This window comes from Rhinoderma darwinii, chromosome 4 (genome assembly GCF_050947455.1).
Source record: "Rhinoderma darwinii isolate aRhiDar2 chromosome 4, aRhiDar2.hap1, whole genome shotgun sequence".
NCBI classification, from domain to species: Eukaryota; Metazoa; Chordata; class Amphibia; order Anura; family Rhinodermatidae; genus Rhinoderma; species Rhinoderma darwinii.
The window spans coordinates 324,278,968-324,302,973 of record NC_134690.1 but is presented as its reverse complement, the minus strand read 5'-3'; the positions used below and the strand labels follow the sequence as shown (position 1 = coordinate 324,302,973).

The following is a 24,006-nucleotide window of genomic DNA, read 5'->3' as shown; positions in this document are numbered from 1 at the left end:
GGAAAGGCAAAGAGGGGAACAATAAGGCTATGTTCACACACAAAAATGCGATGGGTAAATTCTGTGGCAAATACAGAAGGGATCTGCAGCAGATAGAGCATGCTACTGATTTCAAAAGCCACAGAATGCCCTCAAATCATTTTTCCACCGTGTGTGAATGGAGTATTGTAAAATCGCATTTACATGCGGTGTAAATTTGTTCAGTACAAATATACCGTGTGTGAACATAGTCTAACAACTATTTACCTCCACGGGGTTCTGCTCTTCAAATCCACTAGGAAATTCACCTTCCCGGACATTGCTCCATTCCTTAATAAAAAAGGAAGGAAAACATTGTTATAACACCAGGGAGTTCGTTTCATATGCAGATTAACTAACAAAACTTTAATCGTCAGGGTCAGTTCACACGTTGCATAAATACTGTGGTTTTTCCGTAACAGAATTCATTGCGAAGAATCCACAGCAAATACAGTAGCAGCAAAGTGGATGAGATAAAACAAATCTCATCCACGTGCTGCATAAATACGGAGAGGAAAAAAATGCTTAGAAATTGCCCTGCGGCGTAGAATTTTATTCTTGCATAATACTTGCATAATCGCTTCTTATGTGTTACGGGTTTTCTTCATTGAATTCAATGGGGAGGTAAATACTGCAACAAATAGCAGTTGTGGCGTCTTTTGCGGCGGGTTCGCATAGATTCCGCCACAAAAAACGCAACTCAGAAAGAAAATCTCATAATTACCCAGAAGTCTGTGTTCCTCCCTCCAGCACGGCCTCATGGGATGACGTTTCATCCCATGTGACCGCTGCAGCCAAGTTGATCGGCGCTTGTTTGCTCCTTTCACAAAGAGCAATGATTGCTTATGTATGTTGACGAGCGCTCGGTACTCGATTATTCGTCCCGCACACTTTCATCATGTCGGCAGCACATCCCACTGATTACGCATGAAGATGCTGCCGACAACGATAATATTTTAGGCTGCATAAACTAGCAGATCAGCTGATGTACGAGTGTTTGCTCGTTCATCGGCTGATCATTGCCCTTTTTACACATGCTTCTTTATATTTTGCACCATTCTCTTGAGGCAGCCAACCGTATTAACAATGGATGTTTTTACTCTGGTTGTCATGGTTATGTCCAGGGACATGTATATATCTCTTCTGTAGTTTATTTATGTTTTAATATCATAGCAAGTATAGACTAGAGTAAAAAATTTATTTACATGACCCAGGACATAGCCAAACTAATCAATATGTAGACATATAAAGGCAGATTTATTAAGACTGGTGTTTCATTCGCCAGTCTAAAAAAGTAGTAGTGAATGGCAACAAACATATTAAAAGGTACACAGTTATTAATAAATATGGCACATTTTGGAATGTCCTAAAGTTGGAAATTGAAACCTATAGTTGCTAAGAGCAGGCATAGATTTGTGCCAAAATTTGCGCCTTTTTCTGGCCTTAGTATGAATGAGTCGGACTAAAGTGCAGACTACACCCACTTTAAGTAACCACACTCAGTTTTATCTACACTTTTCAAAACTGGCAAGTGCCGAGAAAAGTCGCACATTTTTTTTGCGCCATCATTTGCAACGTTTTTGCCCTGAGTTTACATCCAAAACTAGCGTAAACTGATTAACAAATGTGAACCATACAGATTAGACAACTGATTGCATTATGAGAACTGGAAAATGATGCATAAAAGAAACATGGTTACTTTTTTCCTATTTTATAACCTAACATCTCATTGAGAAAAAGGTTTATGATCAATTTATGGGTTTATCTTTACATTGGTTCTATAATATGTTTGTTTGGTATTAAAGGGATTTTCCCATCAGGAACATTTATGACATATCCACAGGATATGTCAAAAATGTCGTATATCTCTGGGACCTGCACCTATCTCTAGAACGTGGCCTCCTAAACCTTGTTCCACCGCTCGATGTTGCGGCTGAAGCGTGTGATTTCCGACCATGAAGAAGAAAACAGCATAGCTCGCTGAGCTATTCTGTTTCCGTAAGTCCCATAGAACTCAGTGGTAGTTACGGAAACAGCTGCATCTGTAACTGCCATTCACTACTATAAGAGTTACGGAAGCAGTGTAGCTCAGCGTGGTAGAACGGGGGTTAAGCGGGCCCCGTTCTAGAGATAGGTGCGGGTCCCAGAGGTGGTTCCCGCATAAATCTGACATATATGACGTATCCTGTGGATATGTCATAAATATCCCTGATTGGCAAACCCCTTTAACCCCTTAGTGACCAAGCTTGTTTGGACCTTAATGACCAAGCCAAATTTGTCAAATCTGGTATGTGTGACTTTATCAGAGAATAACTCTGTGAAAGTTTTGAATATCCAAGTAATTCTGACATTATTTTTTCGTCACATGTTGTACTTTATTTTAGTGGTAAAAGTAGACTGATACGATTTGCGGAAATAACTTAAAAAATAGAGACATTTTGTAAAAATCATCATTTTTCCCTATTTTTAACTGCAATATGTCACATATATACACACATACTGTACAATTTTTTTTATTAAATATATATTTCCATCTCTTTACTCTATTTTGGCAGCACTTTTGAAAAAAATAATAATTTTTGAGCAATTTAGAAGACTTACAAGTTAAGTAATAATTTTATAAATTTTGTAGTACATTTTGTTTTCCTGCACCAAGCCAGGTTTTCATAGGCTCATAGGTGTCAGAATGGTGGAAACCCGCACAAGTGACCCCATTTTGAAAACTACACCCCTTAAGGTATTTATTAAGGGGTGTTGTAAGTATTTTGACCCCACAGTTTTTTTGTAAGAATTCATGCAAAGCAGGCATAAAAAAATATAATTTCACTTTTTTCATAAAAGTATCACTTTGAAGACCGATTTCTTTGTAAAGCGATCATGAGAATGAAGAAACACACCCCAAAATCTATCACCCTGTTTCTCCTGTTTTCAAAAATGCCCCCATTGTGACCCTAATGCGTTGCCTGGACACACGGCAGGGCCCGAAAGGGAGGGAGCACCCGGAGGCTTTCAGGGCACAATTGAATAAATTCTAGGCCCTATATCATGCATTTAGAGGCATTGAGAAGCCTGAACAAAAAAAAAAAAACACGCAGAAATGACCCCATTTTAAAAACGAAACCCCTAAAGGTATTCATCTAGTGGTGTAGTGGGCATGCGGACCAAAAATTTTTAAAGGAGGAAATAATGGTTATTATTTCAGACACTATGGGTATATAATGTTTTCTTCAAACTCTTATTACGTTTCCACATGAAATAGAGGAGACGTGGTAGAAGGTTATTTTGTTAGAAATATGCCACATTAATAAATTTGTGCAGCACAGAAGAGAAGTGAAGCCGTGTATTCATAACGGATACATGTTGCTATATCTGCAGTCATAGGTGTTCTTGCACCTGCGTATTTTGTATCATTTAGTTGGAATGTGCTGTTCAATTTTTGTTGTGTTTATGGTATCCATATATGTGGGGTTAGTGACTGCCTCCACTTGTTGTTCTTGCACTCCTCCCATTCTGCCCTGGGTGATTTTAATCAGTTCAATGCTCGATCCTACCATCCCCAGGTATATATGTAGGCTTAGTCCCAGTTCTGGGTGTATGTGCAGCGTAGGTTCCCACCTTACAGAGGTCGCCTTGTCGTGGCAGGTGGGCTAACACTTTTTGATCAAAATGTGCACTAAGAACCTCCCTATTTGTAGGTAGATTTAGCTTTAGTGCATATCTATTTATATTTAGTGGTTTAGGTGGCATTAGTGTTGCAGGGTGCTGTCGCCATTTTTTTTTATATCTGCTACATGTTGCTATAGACGTATTTGCCTGTACTTATGACTATGTCTTGCTGAAGAAGCAGTTGGTGCCATTATGATGTCATTGTGGACAGAATTCTGTCCTAATATAAAATCAGTCAGAGAGGAAAAAATAAACTGTACTGGAGTGACGGGCAATATCTATGTATCCAACTATGTTGCAAACTCGAGTCTGTTCACTAGATAGAAGAACACCTGCAGGGCTGTCATGACAAGGTTTTTTTTTTTCAGTGACTGGTTGTACAACGTCTCTTTAGCTCCATCAATCCAAGGTAGGAACCGCTATGTGCACAAAACAACCAATCACCTACAGAATATATAAAGGGACAGTGTCCAAAACCATCTATAGGAACAGTAAAGGATCACTAATCCCCAAAATGATGTCAGTATTTCCAGAAGAACTGTAACAAAGCCCATGGTGTATTGATAAGGAACAGCTCGATTATTAGAGATCCTCCAAATAAAAAAAAAGATCATGCCCGTATCACGATACAGAATTAGGAATGTAACAGCTGTATGTGGCAGGACATAGTCATAAGAACAGTCAAAATAAAAAAATTGTGGATGTGGGATTTTGTACTGGACAATTAATTCCAGCACTTGATCACCCACAAATAAATAAAAAAAATCATAAGGGGTAAAATTAGTTTCACGGTCTGAAAAAAATGTGCTCTACAACCTCTCCCACAAGAAATAATCCCTACTTGGAAAGCCCACGAACTAAAAAGAAAATATAAAGAAATTGACTCCCTAAAAAGGCCCCCAACCCATTTTTTTTTTTTGTGTTAAATTCTAGTAATTTGCAACCGTGTGAAAGGTTTTCGAAACAGGGGTAGTTACAAAGGGCTGGTTTTGATGGACACATGGAGCAATAAAAGCGGGTATCCCTCCTCCTGCCATGCTTGCTACATACCCGACACCTTTTTTGGGGATATTTTTGGGTCTCAGTGGAAGGAAAAGGGTGTAAAAAGTGGCGCTCTGAAAGCCTGCGCACATCCTCAGATTCGCAGGATTGTGCCGGTATAGTGGACTCAAAAAGGAGATGCTCAATGACCTTCTCCTGAAATTGAAGGAAAGTGAGCCTTCCTTGGGCTTTTTTGAAAATAACAAAACTGTTATAGGTAGCAACCTGGATGAGGTAGATTGCTACCTTTTTGTACCAGGCCTTATTTTTGCGCTTCACCAGGTAAGGCTGAAGCACCTGGTCGGAAAGGTCTACACCCCCCATAAATTTGTTGTAGTCTGTTACACAGACAGGTTTCTGCTTTGCAGTGGTAGCCCCCCTCTCTGTAATTGCCACAGTGGTGTCCGTGTGTACGGTGGACAGCATGTAGACATCCTTCTTGTCGGCCCACTTCACTGCAAGCAATTCCTGACTTGCAAGGGCCATGGATGTTCCTTTTCCCAAACGCCTGGACACCAACTGTTGTGGGAGTCCCACTCTGTTCTTCCGTACTGTCCCACAGGCCCCTGTATTTGCAGCATGGAGAGCTTTATAAAGGGCAACGCTGGTATAAAAATTGTCTGTATAGACGTGGTACCCCTTGTGCAGAAATGGCTCCATTAGGTTCCACACAATTTTGCCAGAGGTGCCAATAGTTTCTGGGCAGCCTGGGGTATAAATTTGGCAGTCCCTGCCTTCATAGATTTTGAAACCGCAGGTGTAACCCGTTGTGCTCTCGCAAACTTTGTACAATTTCACCCCATATCTGGCTCGTTTGGAAGGGATGAATTGACGAAAGGAAAGACGCCCTTTGAAGCTCATGAGCGATTCATCTACAGACAAATTTTTGTCAGGGGTATACAACTTTAAAAATAAATCATTTAGAAGGGTGATTAATGGCCTTAATTTATTAAGCCGATCATAGGCTGGGTCACTTCTTGGGGGGACTTGGGAATTGTCAGTAAAATGCATGAATCGCATTAGGGCCTCATAGCGGTTTCTGGACATCACTGCTGCAAATACAGGGGTAGCGTGGACAGCACTAGAAGTCCAGTAGGACCGGACAGAGGGTTTTTTAACCAAACCCATATTGAGGGTAATGCCTACATTTTTTTTAATTTCTGGGACACTTGTGGGGCTCCACATTCTGGAGTACATAGATGCAGGCTTTTGTAGAACAAACTGCCTAGCATACAGATTAGTCTGCTGAACTATCAAGTCTAGGACCGTATCACATATAAATAAATTAAAAAAATTATAGGGGGTAAAATTTTGGACGTCGACACTAATTCCTGGGGTCGCTTCAAATTGGGGTACTTGGGGGGAAAATGATAGTGCAGGATCCCACATCATGGGAGGGACTGCAATACTCGGCCCTGCACTTGACACCTCTACAGCGACTGACGTATCCACCACCATAGGACTATGGGGTTCAGCGGTGGAATTAGAATCGTCACTGTCACTGTCTGGAACAAATTCTGAAGCGGTGTCTGTTTCGCTTTCAGAAGTGTCGGAACATAGCAAGGCGTAGGCTTGCTCTGCGCTGTACATTCGCTGAGACATATTTATAGATATGTATATATATATATATATATATATATATATATATATATATATATATATATATATATATATATGCCCTATAAGTCCTAACCCTAAAGTAAACCTAAAATCCTAAAAACGACACAAATTATTATTATATTTTTTTTTATATATCTTTTTTTATATATAACAGACGTAAAATTAATTCTAACGGCCCTAAACACGAACGCTAAACTAGCCCTAACCCTAAAGTAACGCTAAACTAGCACTAAACCTAAAGTAACGCTAAACTAGAACTAACGCTAAACTAGAACTAACGCTAAACTAGCACTAACGCTAAACTAGCGCTGACGCTAATCTAGCGCTGACGCTAATCTAGCGCTGACGCTAATATAGATTTTATATATTATATATATATGTATATATTAGAACGATGATTTTTTATCACTTTTTCTTTCACAGCACAGGACGCAGACTGATTTCTCTCTCCTCTCAGAACAACTACAATGGGAGGAGAGAGAAACACAGCCCATGTCCTGGCTGTGTTATGAAAATAACTGTCAGTGATCTCTGTGATAGGTTTTATCACAGAGATCACCTGATTAGGGACCAGTCACAACGGTCCCTGATTGTTGCTGTGCCAGCTGACGACACAGGTAAGATATGCAAAGCGCATTCGGGCGCCATTTTGGGGGGGGGGGAATCGGACCGGGGGGGGGGGATCGGACCGGGGGGGGGAAATCGGACATGAAGGGGAATCAACGGGGGGGGGGGGATCGGACGTGGGAGGGGGGGGCCGCACTAATTACCCGTTCTCTCTCCTCTCTAAGGAGTTATTCCATGTGAGGAGAAAGAAATGGCGTTTATCTGCTGCTTTAGCGTGAACGCAGTGAAATAGCGTTTCACGGCGATCACGTGACCAGAGACCACTCATTATGGTCTCTGGTCGTTGCTCCGAACTCTCAGCTACCTCCAGTAGCTGAGAGAACGGAGCTCTGATCTTTAGTTTCGGCGCTACTTTAGGCTAAAGCGATCACGTTAAAAGGCGTCGCCTTAGCCTAAAGCCCATTAGTGAGGAACGTAAAAAGGCGTACTGTTGGTCACTAAGGGGTTAAGTAACATCTGCCCATTGTAGTAAAAAACAAACAGGTTTTTCAGGCTTCGTTCACACCTGCGTTGGAAGCTCTGTTACTGGCCTCCGTCGCAGATCTGGCAGCGATTACCAGAGACAATTGCGCAGCATGCTGCGCTATTGTGTCCGGTAAAATCACGCCCCCCCCTGACGGAATCTATCAAAATAAATGGGTTATATCGGCTGACGGCGGTGTCTGTTGTGCAAACTGTTGCTTCGGTTATTCCCTTGGTCTGCTCTGACAGAGCAGAATAACACAGGTGTGAACGAAGCCTTGTGTACGGAGCCAAGATGCTTTTTGGCATTCTGCTTTTTCCTTTTCTAGACTACAATATGTCCTATAGCTATTAAGACCCCCAAAATGCTGCTTCCCAGCTGGTGGCAGCCCTAAGTACGGAAGCCCAGGTACTCTCTAGCTAATATCTTGAATAAACTTTTTTCATTTCAATATCCAGTGTGGCTCAACATCACCTGTCATATTTGTAAGTCGTATCTGATTTATGGACTTTTTCTAACATATGTTCTCTAACCCATACCCAAAAGAAATACATGTAAAAACTTGGGTCATGCAATCCTGTTTTCCATAGGAATCACACACAGTCCTCATGCACAATTTTAATAGAGCTCCACACTACCTCCAAGTCGTACACAGTTTAATATAGCACCCAGAACAGTCTATGGGGTCCTTCTGTACATCCATTTACCTTTTAATTTCAACATGCGACGTATCCAGCACTGCGTTGCAGGCTACATTATAACCAGCAGCCATGAAGTAGATGTGAACAGAGCCTTCAGGCTGGGTTCCCACACAGTGTAAATTCCACAGCATCTACAGTAGCAGCAGAGTGGATGAGATTTTGAAAATCTCAGCCACATGCTGCAGAAAAAGAAAAAAGCCAAAAAGTCGTGCGAAAAGTGTTCTGCGGTGCGAGTTTCAAATCCGCAGCATGTTAATTTATGCTCCGTATTCTGTGCGGAGATGCTGCATGTTTGGCCCATAGACCTCAATGGGGAGCAGAAATTCCACAATTAAAATCGCAAGTTGAGTTGTGTTGCAGTTTGTACAGAGATTCCGCAGCGGAATCGCAGTACAGACTGCAGAAAATCCGCAGGTGCACGTAAAGTTTATTATAATCAATGCTTCACACAGCAGTATGAAGCAATATGCGCAGAAAAAAACCCACTATTTCTTGTTGATTTCTGTGACTGATTTACCTGCTTTCTTTGAGATTCTGCTGCATATTCTGTTGCAGAAATTCTGCAGCATCTCCTGCCTGTGGGTACATACCCTAATTGTAACCAGGAATTATGACATATGGTGGCAAGATGAACCATACATGATAAAACACTTTAAGGCCCTGTTCACACCGATTTTTTTTGCAGGCAGAAATTCCTGAAGGAATTTTAAGCCAGATTTTGACCTGCCTGCAAATTCTTGCCGCAATTTTTGCGGCATTTTTCACGGCCATTGAGCTCTGCCTGCAAATAATGCAGGGAAAAACGCTTTCTCTGCCTCCCATTGATTTCAATGGGAGGTCAGAAGCGTTACCGCGGCATGAACGAGCATGCCGCTTTTTTTCACTGCGCGCGGCTAAAAACCGCCGTGGAAAAAACCCCTCCACCTCCCATTGGATGGAAGGCAATTTCAACCATTATCTGCCGTGGTTTCCGTGGCAAAATCAGCGTAAAAAAACAAAAACTGTGTATCATCGGCGGGATGGTAATGCAGGTAAGGCAAGAAAATTGGTAGTTGTAGGAGATTCTATAATCAGGAAGACGGATATAATAATTTGTCTGGTGCCAGGGTTCGGCATGTGGTGAAACGGGTGGATAAATTACTGGTAGGGACTGATGATGATCCTGCTGTTGTGGTCCATGTAGGCACCAACGTCAGAATAAATGGTAGGTGGAGGAGCCTTAAGAATAATTTTAAAGAACTAGGCTACAAGCTGAAGGGAAGGACCTCCAAGGTTGTATTCTCAGGAATACTGCCTGTGCCATGCGCATCACAGGAAAGACAGCAGGAGCTCAGGGAGTTAAATGCATGGCTTAAGTCTTGGTGTAGAGGAGAAGGCTTTGGGTTCCAAGAGCACTGGGCTGACTTTTCATTGGGGTACAAACTGTATTCTGAAGATGATTGGCACCTAAATGGAAGGGTGTCCGCTGTGTTGGGGGGAGAGAATTCTATCTGGGGTGGCGGAGTAGTTAAACTAGGGCTGAGGAGGGAGGTCAATGTAGAAAATAAAGGGGTAGTCAGGTTAGAGAGGGGTCAGACTATATTGGTGGGGGGAGAAACAGACTGTGGGGAGAGGACTAGACAACAGGATAGGGAGATCCTTTGGTTACAATACAGCAATGAAAATAAAAATGCCCAAATAATGTCACATAATCACATTTCTGATACTGAAAGTGAAACAGTTAAAGGCAAGTTAAAGTGTATGTTCACAAATGCCAGAAGTCTAGCAAGCAAAATGGGGGAGCTGGAGGCCTTGGTACCGGAGGAACATATTGATATAGTTGGTGTTGCTGAAACATGGCCAGACTCTTCTCACGACTGGGCTGTAAATCTACAGGGCTTTACACTGTTTCTGAAAGACAGGGCGAATAGGAAAGGTGGTGGTGTTAGTCTGTATGTGAGAAGTGATATGAAGGTGAGTGTGAAAGGGACAAAAGTGGGTAAAGATTGTGAGGATATTGAAACCTTGTGGGTGGAATTCGAAAGAGAGGTAAACACTGAAAAAATTACTTTTGGTATAATCTATTGACCCCCCAATATAACTGAGGAGATGGAAGGTCAGCTATATAAACAGATGGAGCGGGCTGCACAGGCTGGTACAGTAGTGATAATGGGAGATTTTAATTACCGGGATATTAATTAGCGTCATGGTTCGGCTTCAACTCCAAAGGGGAGACATTTCCTCAACCTGTTGCAGGAAAATTTTATGGGCCAGTTTGTGGAAGACCCAACTAGAGGTGAAGCTATGTTGGATACGGACATTTCTAATAATGCAGAGCTTGTTGGGAATGTCAATGTTTGTGAAAACCTCGGTAACAGTGATCATAATATAGTTATATTTTACATATACTGTAAAAAACAAACACAGGCTGGGAGGGCAAAAACACTTAATTTTAAGGCTATGTTCACACGGGGTCTTTTGCCGAGTTTTTTGACGCGGAAACCGCGTCGCAAAACTCGGCAGAAACGGCCCGAGAACGCCTCCCATTGATTTCAATGGGAGGCGTCGGCGTCTTTTTCCCGCGAGCAGTAAAACTGCCTCGCGGGAAAAAGAAGCGACATGCCCTATCTTCGGGCGCTTCCGCCTCCGACCTCCCATTGACTTCAATGGGAGGCAGGAGAAAGCGTGTTTTCTGCCCGCGGCGCTCAATGGCCGCGGGCGAAAAACGGCGCGATCATTGCTATTCACACGGAGTATTTTGGGGGAGGAATATCTGCCTCAAAATTCCGTTTGGAGCTTTGAGGCAGATATTCCTCCCCCAAAATACTCCGTGTGAACATAGCCTTAGAAGGCCAATTTTCCCAGGATGAGGGCTGCAATTCAGGATATAGACTGGGAAGAACTAATGTCAAATACTGGTACAAATGATAAATGAGAGATTAATTTATTCCTATAGGTAACAAGTATAAACGACTAAAATTAAACCCCACATGGCTTACGCCTTGTGTAAAAAGGGCAATACATGACTAAAAAAGGGCATTTGAAAAATACAAATCTGAGAGTACAGCTGTAGCCTTTGTAAATTATAAAGAGCTTAATAAAATTTGTAAAAAGGTAATAAAATCAGCAAAAATACAAAATGAAAGGATAGTAAAACAAATCCCAAAAAATTCCTCAAGTATATAAATGCAAAAAAGCCAAGGTCTGAACATGTAGGACCCCTAAATAGTGGTAATGGGCAGTTGGTCAAAGGGGATAAAGAGAAGGTAGAGTTACTGAATGGGTTCTTCATTTCTGTATATACAACAGAAGAAAGAGCAGCTGATGTAGCCGCTGCCAGTGCTGTTAATATATCAGTTGATATACTGAATTGGATGTATGTAGATATGGTCCAAGCTAAATTAAATAAAAGTACACAAGGCCCCGGGACCAGATGGGTTACACCCTAAAGTTCTTAAGGATCTTAGTTTAGTTATTTCTGTCCCCCTCTTCATAATATTTCGTGATTCTCTAGTGACTGGTATAATGCCAAGGGACTGGCGTAGGGCAAATGTGGTGTCTATTTTCAAAAAGGGCTCTAGGTCTTCAACCGGCAATGATAGACCAGTAAGCTTAAAGAGGCTCTGTCACCAGATTTTGCAACCCCTATCTGCTATTGCAGCAGATCGGCGCTGCAATGTAGATTACAGTAACGTTTTTATTTTTAAAAAACGAGCATTTTTGGCCAAGTTATGACCATTTTTGTAGTTATGCAAATGAGGCTTGCAAAAGTCCAAGTGGGTGTGTTTAAAAGTAAAAGTCCAAGTGGGCGTGTATTATGTGCGTACATCGGGGCGTTTTTAATACTTTTACTAGCTGGGCGTTCTGATGAGAAGTATCATCCACTTCTCTTCAGAACGCCCAGCTTCTGGCAGTGCAGATCTGCATCGTGTCAGACGAGCGGGGACACATCGGCACCAGAGGCTACAGATGATTCTGCAGCAGCATCGGCGTTTGCAGGTAAGTAGCTACATCGACTTACCTGCTAACGCCGATGCTGCTGCAGAATCAACTGAAGCCTCTGGTGCCGATGTGTCCGACACGATGCAGGACCTGTGAGTGATGTCACAGATCTGCACTGCCAGAAGCTGGGCGTTCTGAAGAGAAGTGGATGATACTTCTCTTCAGAACGCCCAGCTAGTAAAAGTATTAAAAACGCCCCGATGTACGCACATAATACACGCCCACTTGGACTTTTACTTTTAAACACACCCACTTGGACTTTTGCAAGCCTCATTTGCATAACTACAAAAATGGTCATAACTTGGCCAAAAATGCTCGTTTTTTAAAAATAAAAACGTTACTGTAATCTACATTGCGGCGCCTATCTGCTGCAATAGCAGATAGGGGCTGCAAAATCTGGTGACAGAGCCTCTTTAACATCCATGGTGGGGAAAATGTTTGAGGGGCTATTGAGGGACTATATACAGGATTATGTGACAAAAAATAGTATTATAAGTGACAGCCAGCACGGTTTGTTTTTAGGAAGCGGTGAGCAGAAGCCTAGACAGAGGGGCCGCTGTGGATATAGTGTTTTTGGACTTTGCAAAGGCATTTGACACTGTTCCTAATAGACGTCTAATGGGTAAATTAAGGACTATAGGTATAGAAAGTATAGTTTGTAATTGGATTGAGAATTGGCTCAAGGACCGTATCCAGAGAGTTGTGGTCAATGATTCCTACTCTGAATGGTCCCCGGTTATAAGTAGTGAACCCCAGGGTTCTGTGCTGGGACCACTATTATTCAACTTTTTTATTAATGATCTAGAGGATGGGATTAATAGCACTATTTCTATTTTTGCAACTGACACCAAGCTATGTAGTAATGTTCAGTCTATGGAAGATGTTCGTGAATTGCAAGCGGATTTAAAGAGGTTCTGTCACCACATTATAAGTGTCCTATCTTCTACATAATGTGATCGGCGCTGTAATATAGATTACAGCAGTGTTTTTTATTTAGAAAATCGATCATTTTTGACGGAGTTATGACCTATTTTAGCTTTATGCTAATGACTTTCTTAATGACCAACTGGGCTTATTTAACTTTTTGACCAAGTGGGCATTGTGGAGAGAAGTGTATGACGCTGACCAATCAGCGCCATAGACTTCTCTCCATTCATTTACACAGCTCATAGTGATCTTACTAGATCATGATGTGCAGCCACATACTCATGTATTAACGGTACTGGAGTGTCCTGACAGTGAATTGACATCACTACCAGCCGGGACGTGATGTCCATTCACAATCCCGACACTTCGGTAACGTTTGTGTGTGATTTACAGCACAGCAAGCATGCTCTCGCTGTAAATGACAGTTTACAGCGTAATCTCGCGAGACTACGCTTGCTGTGCTGTAAATGACACACAAACGTTACCGAAGTGTCAGGATTGTGAATAGACATCGCGTCCTGGCTGGTAGTGATGACTATTCACTGTCAGGACACTCCAGTAACGTTAATGTGTGTGTGAGGCCTCACATAGTGATCTAGTAAGATCACTATGTGCAGAGTAAATGTCAGGACACTGCAGTAACGTTATAGTGTGTTTATGTGGCTGCACATAGCGATATAGCTATATCGCTATGTGCTGTATAAATAAATGGGGAGAAGTGTATGACGCTGATTGGTCAGCATCATACACTTCTCTCTACAACACCCACTTGGTCAAAAAGTAAAACACGCCCAGTTGGGCATTAAGAAAGTAATTTGCATAAAGCTAAAATAGGTCATAACTGTCAAAAATTATAATTTTTCTAAATAAAAAACATTGTTATTATCTACATTACAGCGCCAATCACATTATGTAGAAGATAGGCCACTTATAATGTGGTGACAGAGCCTCTTTAAACAAACTAAGTGTTTGGGCGTCCACTTGGCAAATTAAGTTTAATGTAGATAAATGTAAAGTTATGCATCTGGGTACCAACAACCTGCATGCATCATATGTCCTAGGAGGAGCTACACTTGGGGAGTCACTTGTTGAGAAGTATCTGGGTGTACTTGTAAATCATAAACTAAATAACAGCATGCAATGTCAATCAGCTGCTTCAAAGGCCAGCAAGATATTGTCGTGTATTAAAAGAGGCATTGACTCGCGGGACAGGGATGTAATATTTCCACTTTACAAAGCATTAGTGAGGCCTCATCTAGAATATGCAGTTCAGTTCTGGGCTCCAGTTCATAGAAAGGATGCCCTGGAGTTGGAAAAAATACAAAGAAAAGCAACGAAGCCTATAGGGGGCATGGAGAATCTTAGTTATGAGGAAAGAATAAAATAATTAAACCTATTTAGCCTTGAAAAGAGATGACTAAGGGGGGACATGATTAACTTATATAAATATATTAATGGCACATACAAAAAATATGGTGAAACCCTGTTCCATGTAAAACCCCCTCAAAAAACAAGGGGGCACTCCCTCCGTCTGGAAAAAAAATGGTTCAACCTGCAGAGGCGACAAGCCATCTTTACTGTGAGAACGGTGAATCTATGGAATGGTCTACCACAGGAGCTAGTCACAGCAGGGACAGTAGATGGCTTTAAAAAAGGCTTAGATAATTTCCTAGAACAAAAAAATACTTTTTACTTCCCTTTTGCCATCCCTTGGTTGAACTTGATGGACATATGTCTTTTTTCAACCGCACTATGTAACTGGGCCGAAGGCCAGGCTCCCACTGGTCAGATATGCTGCGTAAAAAACTGCGCAGCACATCCGACCTGGAACCCGCAGTACCTTCCGTCCGAAAAACCGCACCACATTTTCACTGTGGAAAGCAGCGCTGTCGAATAAAAAAGTTGTTCATACTTACCCCCTCCCTCTTTTCTGCGTGTAGTCCGGCCTCCCTGGATGATGTTGCAGGCCATGTGACGCTGCAGCCTGTAATTGGCTGCAGTGGGAACATGGGATGCAACGTCATCCCAGGAGGCCGGACTGCAGGAAGAAGGAGGGCGTTTTGGGTAAGTATAATTTATTAACTTTTTCTTGAGTTGCGTTTTTTTTTGGGCGGAATCGGTCCACCGCAAAAGTCGCAACACTTGGCTTTCTGTTGCGGGTTTTGCATCCCCATTGAATTCAATGGGAAAAGCCGTAACAGAAAAGCAACAAAAACACAGGACAAATTGACATGATGCGGATTTAAATTCCGCACCGCACGTCAATTTATTAACATTTAGGCCTGATTTACACGAGCGTGTGCATTTTTCGCACGCAAAAAACGCAGCGTTTTGCGTGCGCAAAAGGCACTTAACAGCTTCGTGTGTCATCAGTGTATGATGCGCGGCTGCGAGATTTTCTCGCAGCCGCCATCATTATGACACTCCGTTTGGATGTTTGTAAACAGAAAAGCACGTGGTGCTTTTCTGTTTACATTCAGAGTTTGACAACTGTTGCGCGAATCACGCAGTTCGCACAGAAGTGCTTCCGTGCGGCATGCGTGGTTTTCACGCCCCCTTTGACTTCAATGGGTGCGTAATGCGCGAACAGCGCACAAAGAAAGGACATGTGAGTTTTACGCAACGCACTCGCGCTGCGCAAAATTCACGCACTGTCTGCACTGCCCCATAGCCTAATATAGGTGTGTACGACACGCGTGAAAAGCACGCGCGTCGCACGCGCGTATATTACGCTCGTGTAAATGATGCCTTACTCTGCGTTTTTTTTGCAGAGCGGGCATGAGATTTTTTTAAATCTTATCCACTTTGCTACTACTGTCAGGGTATGTGCACACACAAAATCAAAAACATCTGAAAATACGGAGCTGTTTTCAAGGGAAAAGAGCTCCGGATTTCCAGACTTTTTTAAGCCACTTGCGTTTTTTGCAGCATTTCTTATGGCCGTTTTTGGAGCTGTTTTTCTATAGAGTCAATGAAAAACAGCTTCAAAAACGGCTCAAGAAGTGACATGCACTTCTTTTTCGCGGGCGTTTTTTTACACGGGCGTTTTCCCATAGAAATCAATGTATAGATGTTTGGAGTCATTCTGCTGCTGATTTTTCGGATGTTTTTCGGATGTTTACAGCCTGAAAAACGGCTGAAAATAAGCCGTGTGAACATACCCTAAATGCTGCGGAATTTCCGCATAGAATTTAGTTGCGGATTTAGTGCAGAGTTTACGCTACGTGGGAACCCGGCCTAAGGCTGGATTCGCACTCAGCGTTTTGCTGCATTTTTGGATGTTTTACGTTTTTTATGCATTTTTTTGGTGCAGCCAGATGAGACATTAAAGTTTAGCAAAAAATACTAAATGCATGACACTCAACTGCATTTTGGTTTGTGGCATTTTTGAGCCAATTTTGTGGTCATTGGCGTTTTTTTTCAAATGGCAAACAAAACGCCAGAAAAAAATGAATTTACAAGATGTCACAAAATGAAAAACGCCACAAAAATTTTTTTACATTTTAATAACGCTAACGTTTTTAGAAACTTTTTTGATGCAGTTTAAATTGACAGAAAAATTGTGAGTGAAGGAGGCGTAAATAAAAAATCATAAATCTTACTTTTGCTCTCTCGGAGCCGGTGTTAAATATCCACAAAAGTTCAAATAATATTAATCCTAATGGATATATGTCAACTTTATTTTCATACTTGTTGTTATCTTTCTGTTGAGATAAAAAAAAAAGCTAAATATAATAGGTTTAAGGGTATGTTCACACGAGGTCATTACGTCCGTAATTGACGGACGTATTTCGGCCGCAAGTACCGGACCGAACACAGTGCAGGGAGCCGGGCTCCTAGCAACATAGTTATGTACGACGCTAGGAGTCCCTGCCTCGCTGCCGGACAACTGTCCCGTACTGTAATCATGTTTTCAGTACGAGACAGTTGTCTGGCAGCGAGGCAGGGACTCCTAGCGTCGTACATAACTATGATGCTAGGAGCCCGGCTCCCTGCACTGTGTTCGGTCCGGTACTTGCGGCCGAAATACGTCCGTCAATTACGGACGTAATGACCTCGTGTGAACATACCCTAACAATGTGACCATATACACAATCATATTCTTTATCTGAATCATATACGTATTAAAAAAATTTACAGTATGATTCCTTATATGGGACCCGCTAAGCAAAATCCGCCATGTGAACTGAGGACCTGTCACCTCTTCTGCATTGTCCTTTTTAGTAAATACTTGTATTCTTCATGAAAAAATATGGAGCACCTTTTTCTTAGGCCCCATGCACACGACTGTATTTTTTCCCTCCCATAAATACGGGTCTTTTGTCATCCATATTCCACCCGTATTTACGGACCCGTTAAAAAAGGGGGGCTGGAAATAACTAATGTCACAATCATGTCCAAACCCTTTAAAAGGGTCAAATGATCGCTCAGACGCCATTTTCTCTGCTTCTCTTTTTTGAAAAATTGAAATCCCCTGACGTCACCTAGCAACGCTCCCGTAATTACGGGTGCACACACGTAGCCACCCATAATTACGGGAGCCCCATAGATTTCTATGGGCCTGCCCGTGCCGTAATTAGAGTCTGAAATAGGACATGTTCTATTTTTTTGAACTGCCCGGGCACCTTCCCGTACACAAACGGGAAGCTACCCGTGGCCAATAGAAGTCTATGGGCCCGTAATTACGGCCTGTAATTACAGGCGTTTTTTACGGTCATGTGCATGGGGCCTTAGGCTGGGTTCACACATCACGGTCAAAAATGTGTTTGTTTTTTTTGTCGAGATTCACTACAAAACCGCACCATTTTTGAAGCGGCAAAGTTTTGCCATGGGTCAAAAAATAAGCTATTTGACTGCGACATTTGAACCTAGCTCAGAAAAGGTGCCCCAGAATTGTTATTTCACTAAAAAGGACAATGTAGAAGAGGTGACAGGTCCTCTTTAACAGATCACAAGACATGCTACAACATTTCTTTGTACAATCTGCTTCAGCTTGGTCCAGGAGCTTTTAAATTTTAGGGGTTGTGCAGTTTCAGCAAAATATTTTTATATAATTGAGGGTATGTTCACACGGCATATGTTTGAGGCTGAAAAATACGAGGCTGATTTAAACAAAAAAATAGCCTCTAAATCCAGGTATTTTTGGAGCTAATTTTCTTGATTTTTTTTCAAGCATACTTTGAAGTATTTTTTTGTAGTGTTAATGGAAAATCAGCCCCTAAAACACCTCATTAAATGACATGTCACTTCTTCTTTATAAAGCTTTTTTTAAATTGAGCAGCATAAAAAATAAGTCTCATATGAACTACACAGTTTATTTCCCAGTGAAATCCATAGGAAACTGTTTGCAACCATATTTCAAGTGTATTTTGGAGCATTTTACGCTCTGAAATACGCCTACCAATAAGCAGTGTCAACATACCCTTTGGTCCGGTTCACACGCGGTGTATATCAGTAGCAGCAAAGTAGGTGAGAAAAGCTGCGATTCCACCGCAAAGATCGCAACTAGGATGAAACATCTCAGGACGTCAGAGGGCGGTGTCGCCAAGGTTATGGCCGGGGTAAGTATGAACAAGGTGGTTTTTTATTTTTCTAGCGCTGCTTTCCGCTGCGTAAATCCCGCCCAAAAAACAGTTGTGCAGTTTTTCGGACTGAATGTGCTGCACGTTCTAGGTTGGATATGCTGCGTCATTTTATGCAGCATTTCCAACCCGTTAGAACCCAGCCTTATGGGGCTGGGCGATTATGACCTAAGTCAAAATCACGATTAATTGAACATGTAACCTAGATTATGATTAATAAAAGAGTTTTAGGCCACACCCTTTATACATGCCACGCCCCCTATTTGCATGTTACGCCATTTAATTAATATAGATTCCCTGAGCCTACTATATATATAATATACCCCCTGACATTGCCTCTCACACAGTATAATGTCCCCATAGCTGCCCTCCATGCAGTATAATGTCCCTACGCAGTATAATGCCCCCATACAGCCCCAATAGTGCCTAATAAAAATAACTAAATACTCACCTAACCCCGTTCCAACCATGAGTGGATTAGATCCCTCTGCTCCTCTGGCCTGTGTGGCTTGGCACATTTTTTCTGGTTCTGCTGCACTTCTGGCATACAGTTTACAGGTGTTTCAGGCATCCTATTGTTGCACGGTGTCCTCAATGCCCACCCCATTTACTTCATGTTTATCCTCAATGCCCAGGCGCCACAGCGAGCGGACAGTGCGCGCCCCAATGGTGTGTATATATACGGATGATGTGGGTTATATACCGGGATGATGGTTAACTGATATATTCAGGAATGATGGGGGTTATATACAGGGATGATGGCAGGCTGGTATATACAGGAATGATGGGGTCCTTGTATATAACCACCATCATCCCTGTATATTACCTTCATCATTCCTGTATATTACCCCCGTCAACCCTGTATATAACTCCCATCCTGTATACACAGGGTTGATGGGGTAATATACAGGGTTGATGGGGTAATATACAAGGATGATGGGGGTTATATGCAGGAATGTTGGGGTTTATATACAGGGATGATGGGGCTAATATACAATATATATATGTGATGGATACAAAGGTGCACGGCTCGTTACAGTGAGTGTATTAGAGCTGTGTCTTTTAATGATCCCAGCACCTGTGTGTCCATCACATGACCATGGACACAATTGTAAACCCTGGAAGTAAACAATGAACATTCCTACTGAATAATTACACAAAAAATAATTTACTGAAAACTAACAAACCCTTTTACTTTATTTAACTATTTCCAGAGAACCCCTTCAAGTATTTTAACTACACAGGTATGCGATTAAATGGGCCCTATATTAAGAGACAGATTGACACCATATGTACGGATGGAGGTATGTATGTATATATATTATATATAATAGTACTCACCTGTTCTGGAGCCATATAGGTTGGAGTGCCAGTTCTACGAGTTCGCTCATGTGCTTTTTTCTCTTCTTCCCCAGTCATTTGAGTCACCAGGCCAAAATCTCCTATTTTCACTACCATGTCTTTAGTAAAAAATATATTTGCAGGCTGTAACAGAAGTGTTATCATTACTTTAGGTTTGTAGAAGTATCCCCAACACCACTTTTTACACTACACCCCTTTTTTATCCTTGCAATAAAATTGTAAGCTTCATTCAGACAAAGTATGAAAGTATATATTTCGTTACCATTCAATTTACAAAGAAAATGTAGCAGGCTCCAGAATGTTCTTTCACACCTGTTATGATGTAAGGTGGGAACTACCCAGCAACATGTTGGAAATGTATGCAATAGCAACTTCCTCAAGAAATTCACACAATCTCTATTGTTCCCTTTGGAAAAAAATATTAAGTGAAAGCAACTGGCATGTAAAATGACATTTAGGCCCGATGCACACGACCGTATTTTTTCCCTCCCGTAAATACTGGTGTAAATACGGGTCCTTTGTCACCCGTATTCCACCCGTATTTACGGACCCGTGCCTGTAAATATGGGTCCATTGTCACCCGTATTCCACCCGTATTTACGGACCCGTTTTCTCTGCTATATTGCACTGCACTGATCGCCAGCATCTTCTCTCTATCCAGCTCTGATCTGCCTCTTCTCTCTATCAGTGCTGGATAGAGAGAAGGGGCAGCCCTTTCGGGCAGAGTTTCCGCAGTGGAATGCAGCGATAGAAAGAAAAATAAGTTAATACGTACCCCGGCCGTTGTCTTGGTGACGTGTCCCTCTTTTGACATCCAGTCCGAACTCCCTGGATGACACGGCAGTCTATGTAACCGCTGCAGCCCGTGATTGGCTGCAGCGGTCACATGGGATGAAACGTTATCCCAGGAGGCCGGACTGGAGGAAGAAGCAGTGAGTTCTGGGTAAGTATTAACTTTTTTGTTGCACCGCGCATGGTACTCACTGTCCAGCGGTAGTCACTGTCCAGGGTGCTGAAAGAGTTACAGCCGATCAGTGCAGCCCCTTCTCTCTATCCAGCACTGAGCGTTTAACTTTTTCAGAACCCAGGACAGTGACTGTCCCCTCATGTCGCCTAGCAACGCTCCCGTAATTACGGGTGCACACATGTAGCCACCCGTAATTACGGGAGCCCCATAGACTTTTATGGGCCTGCCCGTGCCGTAATTACGGCCTGAAATAGGACATGTTCTATATTTTACAATGGCCCGGGCACCTTCCCGTAAGCAAACGGGAAGGTACCCGTGGCCAATAGAAGTCTATGGGCCCGTAATTACGGGTGTTTTTATTTTCGTGAGCATGGGGCCTAAGGTCGGGTTTCCACAGGTTGGATATGCGGCGTAAAAACTATGCAGCGTTTGCGACCTTGAGCCTGCACACATTCCGTCTGAAAAACCGCACCACATTGTGTTGCCTTTTTTTGGCCAGAATTTCCGCTGCAGTAAGCAGCGTAGAAAAAAAACTAGAAATGTTCATACTTACCCCGGCCGTTGTCATGGTGAGACGTCCCTCCTTTGCCGTCCGGTTCGGCCTCCCTGGATGACTCTACAGCCCATGTACCCACGGCAGCCTGTGATTGGCTGCGGCGGTCACATAGGATGAAATGTCATCCCAGGAGGCCGGACTGGAGGAAGACGCAGGGAGTTCTGGGCAAGTATGGTTTTTTTTTGTTTTTTTTTCCTGAGTTGCGATTTTTGCAGCGGAATCGCTGCAATTCTGCCACAAAAGTCGCAACATTTGGCCTTCTGTTGCGGGTTTTGCATCCCCATTTTTTATTCAATGGGGAAAACCCGCAACAGAAAAGCATCAAACACACAGCATGAATTGACATGCTGCAGATTAAATATCTGCACCGCAGGTCAATTTATTAACATTTCGTATGTGTTTTTTGTTTTTTTTTTGCAGCATGGGCATAAGATTTTTAAAATCTCATCCACTTTGCTGCTACTGTGAGGGTACGTTCACACGGCTTATTTACGGACGTAATTCAGACGTTTTACGCCTTGATTTACGTCCGAAAATGCACCTCAATAGCGTTGGCAAACATCTGCCCATTCATTAGAATGGGTCTTACGATGTTCTGTGCACACAGTCATTTTTTTTACGCTGTCAAAAGGCGGGGCGTAAAAAAGACGCCCGCGTCAAAGAAGTGCCTGTCACTTCTTCAGACGTAAATGGAGCCGTTTTCCATGGACTCCATGGAAAACCAGATCCATTTAACGTCCGTAATGGACGCAGCAAAAAGCGCCTCAACATGCCATTACGGCTGGAATTACGGTGCTGTTTTCTCCTGAAAACAGCCCCGTAATTTCAGCCGTTACGGACGCTGCCGTGTGAACATACAGCGGCCGTCCCAGGGACCTATGTAATTCAATGTAGCCGTCCACACAGCCGTTGTTTCAACGGACCGTGTGAAGGGTTCGTGGGAAAATAGGACATGTCCTATCTTTTCACGCATCACACATCCCTCCATAGACTCTCAACCATGGGGGATGCGAGACATCGCGTCCCGTAGCGCCGAGCACGGATGCACCTCGGCCGTCAAAAACTCTTGTTTTTCACGTCCGAGGTGCGCAACGCTCGTGTGAATTAGGCCTAAGGATGCAGCCTAGTGTGGGTCTTAAAGGGGTTTTCCCATGGGAGACATTTATGACATATCCATAGTAAAATGCCATAAATGTCAGATAGATGCGGGTCCCACCTCTGGGACCCGCACCTATCTCTAGAAAGGGGCCCCTAAACCTCGTTCTACTGCTCTGCTCTTTCCGACCATGAGTTACAATAACAGTGTAGCTCGCTGAGCTACGCTGTTTCCGTAAGTCCCATAAAACTGAATGGTAGTTATGGAAACATCGTAGCTTGCATGCTACGCTGCTTCCATAACTGCCATTCACTACTATGGGAGTTACGGAAGCCGTGTAGCTCAGCAAGCCTTGCTGCTTTCGTAACTCCCGACCATATAACCAGGAAGTGGCCGGGGAGGCAGAGGGAGCAGAAAAAGTTAGAATGGGGTTTAGAGGGCCCCGTTCTAGTGATGGGTATCCTGTGGATATGTCATAAATGTCTCTGAGGGGAAAACCACTTTTAAGAACGCAGCCAATTTTTTCATCTTAGAATACTGATAGCCATAACTTGAATTTTTCCGTCAACGTAACGTAATGGGCTTGTTTTTTGCTTGCTGAGATGTAATTTTCAATGCCATCATTTTGGTGTACATAACTTATTGATTAACTTTTATTAACTCTTTGCAAGGGGGGGACGGACAGCAATTCTGGATCACTCTGCGGCATAAATAACCTGTTACCTTTAATCTTGATTTTGGCAATACCAAATGTATTTATTTTTTTATGTTTTGCTTGCACAATAAAATAATCATTTGTTTTTGTGCTGCCATATTCTGGGAGTCATAACTTTTATTTTTGCATTAACTGAGCTGTATGAGGGCTTGTTTCTTGCAACACAAGCTTTAGTTTTCATTGGTATCATTTTGGGGAACATACAACGTTTTGATCACTTTTTATAAAACTTGTTGGCAGGTGGGATGAACAAAAAAAAAACAGCAATTCTGGAATGGTTTTAGCTTTTTTTTTTTTTCTTGCAGCATTCAGCATAATTAATATCTACCAAATTTATATTGTGTTTTTTTTTCTTTACTATTTCTACATAAGGAATACAGTTTTAGACCAAATAGTTTTCTTTTAATAAAAAGGTATATCTTTATACATAATACAAAAATATTGTTAAAAGATTAGACAATGCAAACACAAAGCAAGCGTCGGTGTAGCAGGACCTGCTTAATTCGTAGAAATATTACATAATACCTGATTCTAGCTTTTCTGCTGAATGAGGCGAAAATTGAAATGGTGCCCACAGATACCCCTGGCTGTTCTACATCACTATCAGCCATCTCCAACTCTTTTGAATGCGCCGTTGCCTTGTACTCCCCTGGCATGCGCGGTGCAGCCTAGCAGAGTACACCT

General features: G+C 42.4%; 1 protein-coding gene across 2 annotated transcripts in view; it reads right to left on the bottom strand.

Annotated features, from left to right (window-relative positions):
• The window catches only part of LOC142759970 (interferon-induced, double-stranded RNA-activated protein kinase-like), a 171,330-nt gene that overhangs the window by 4,985 nt on the left and 142,339 nt on the right, over nucleotides 1–24,006 (bottom strand). Inside the window, exons 16-18 of one of the 2 annotated variants that reach the window (XM_075862807.1) lie at nucleotides 19,968–20,111; nucleotides 16,647–16,748; nucleotides 247–309 (exon numbers count right to left, since the gene is read on the bottom strand). In XM_075862807.1, the coding sequence (XP_075718922.1) occupies nucleotides 247–309; nucleotides 16,647–16,748; nucleotides 19,968–20,111 (309 nt within the window). The remainder of the gene's footprint in view (nucleotides 1–246; nucleotides 310–16,646; nucleotides 16,749–19,967; nucleotides 20,112–24,006) is intronic. The other variant, XM_075862808.1, reaches the window with a different exon arrangement.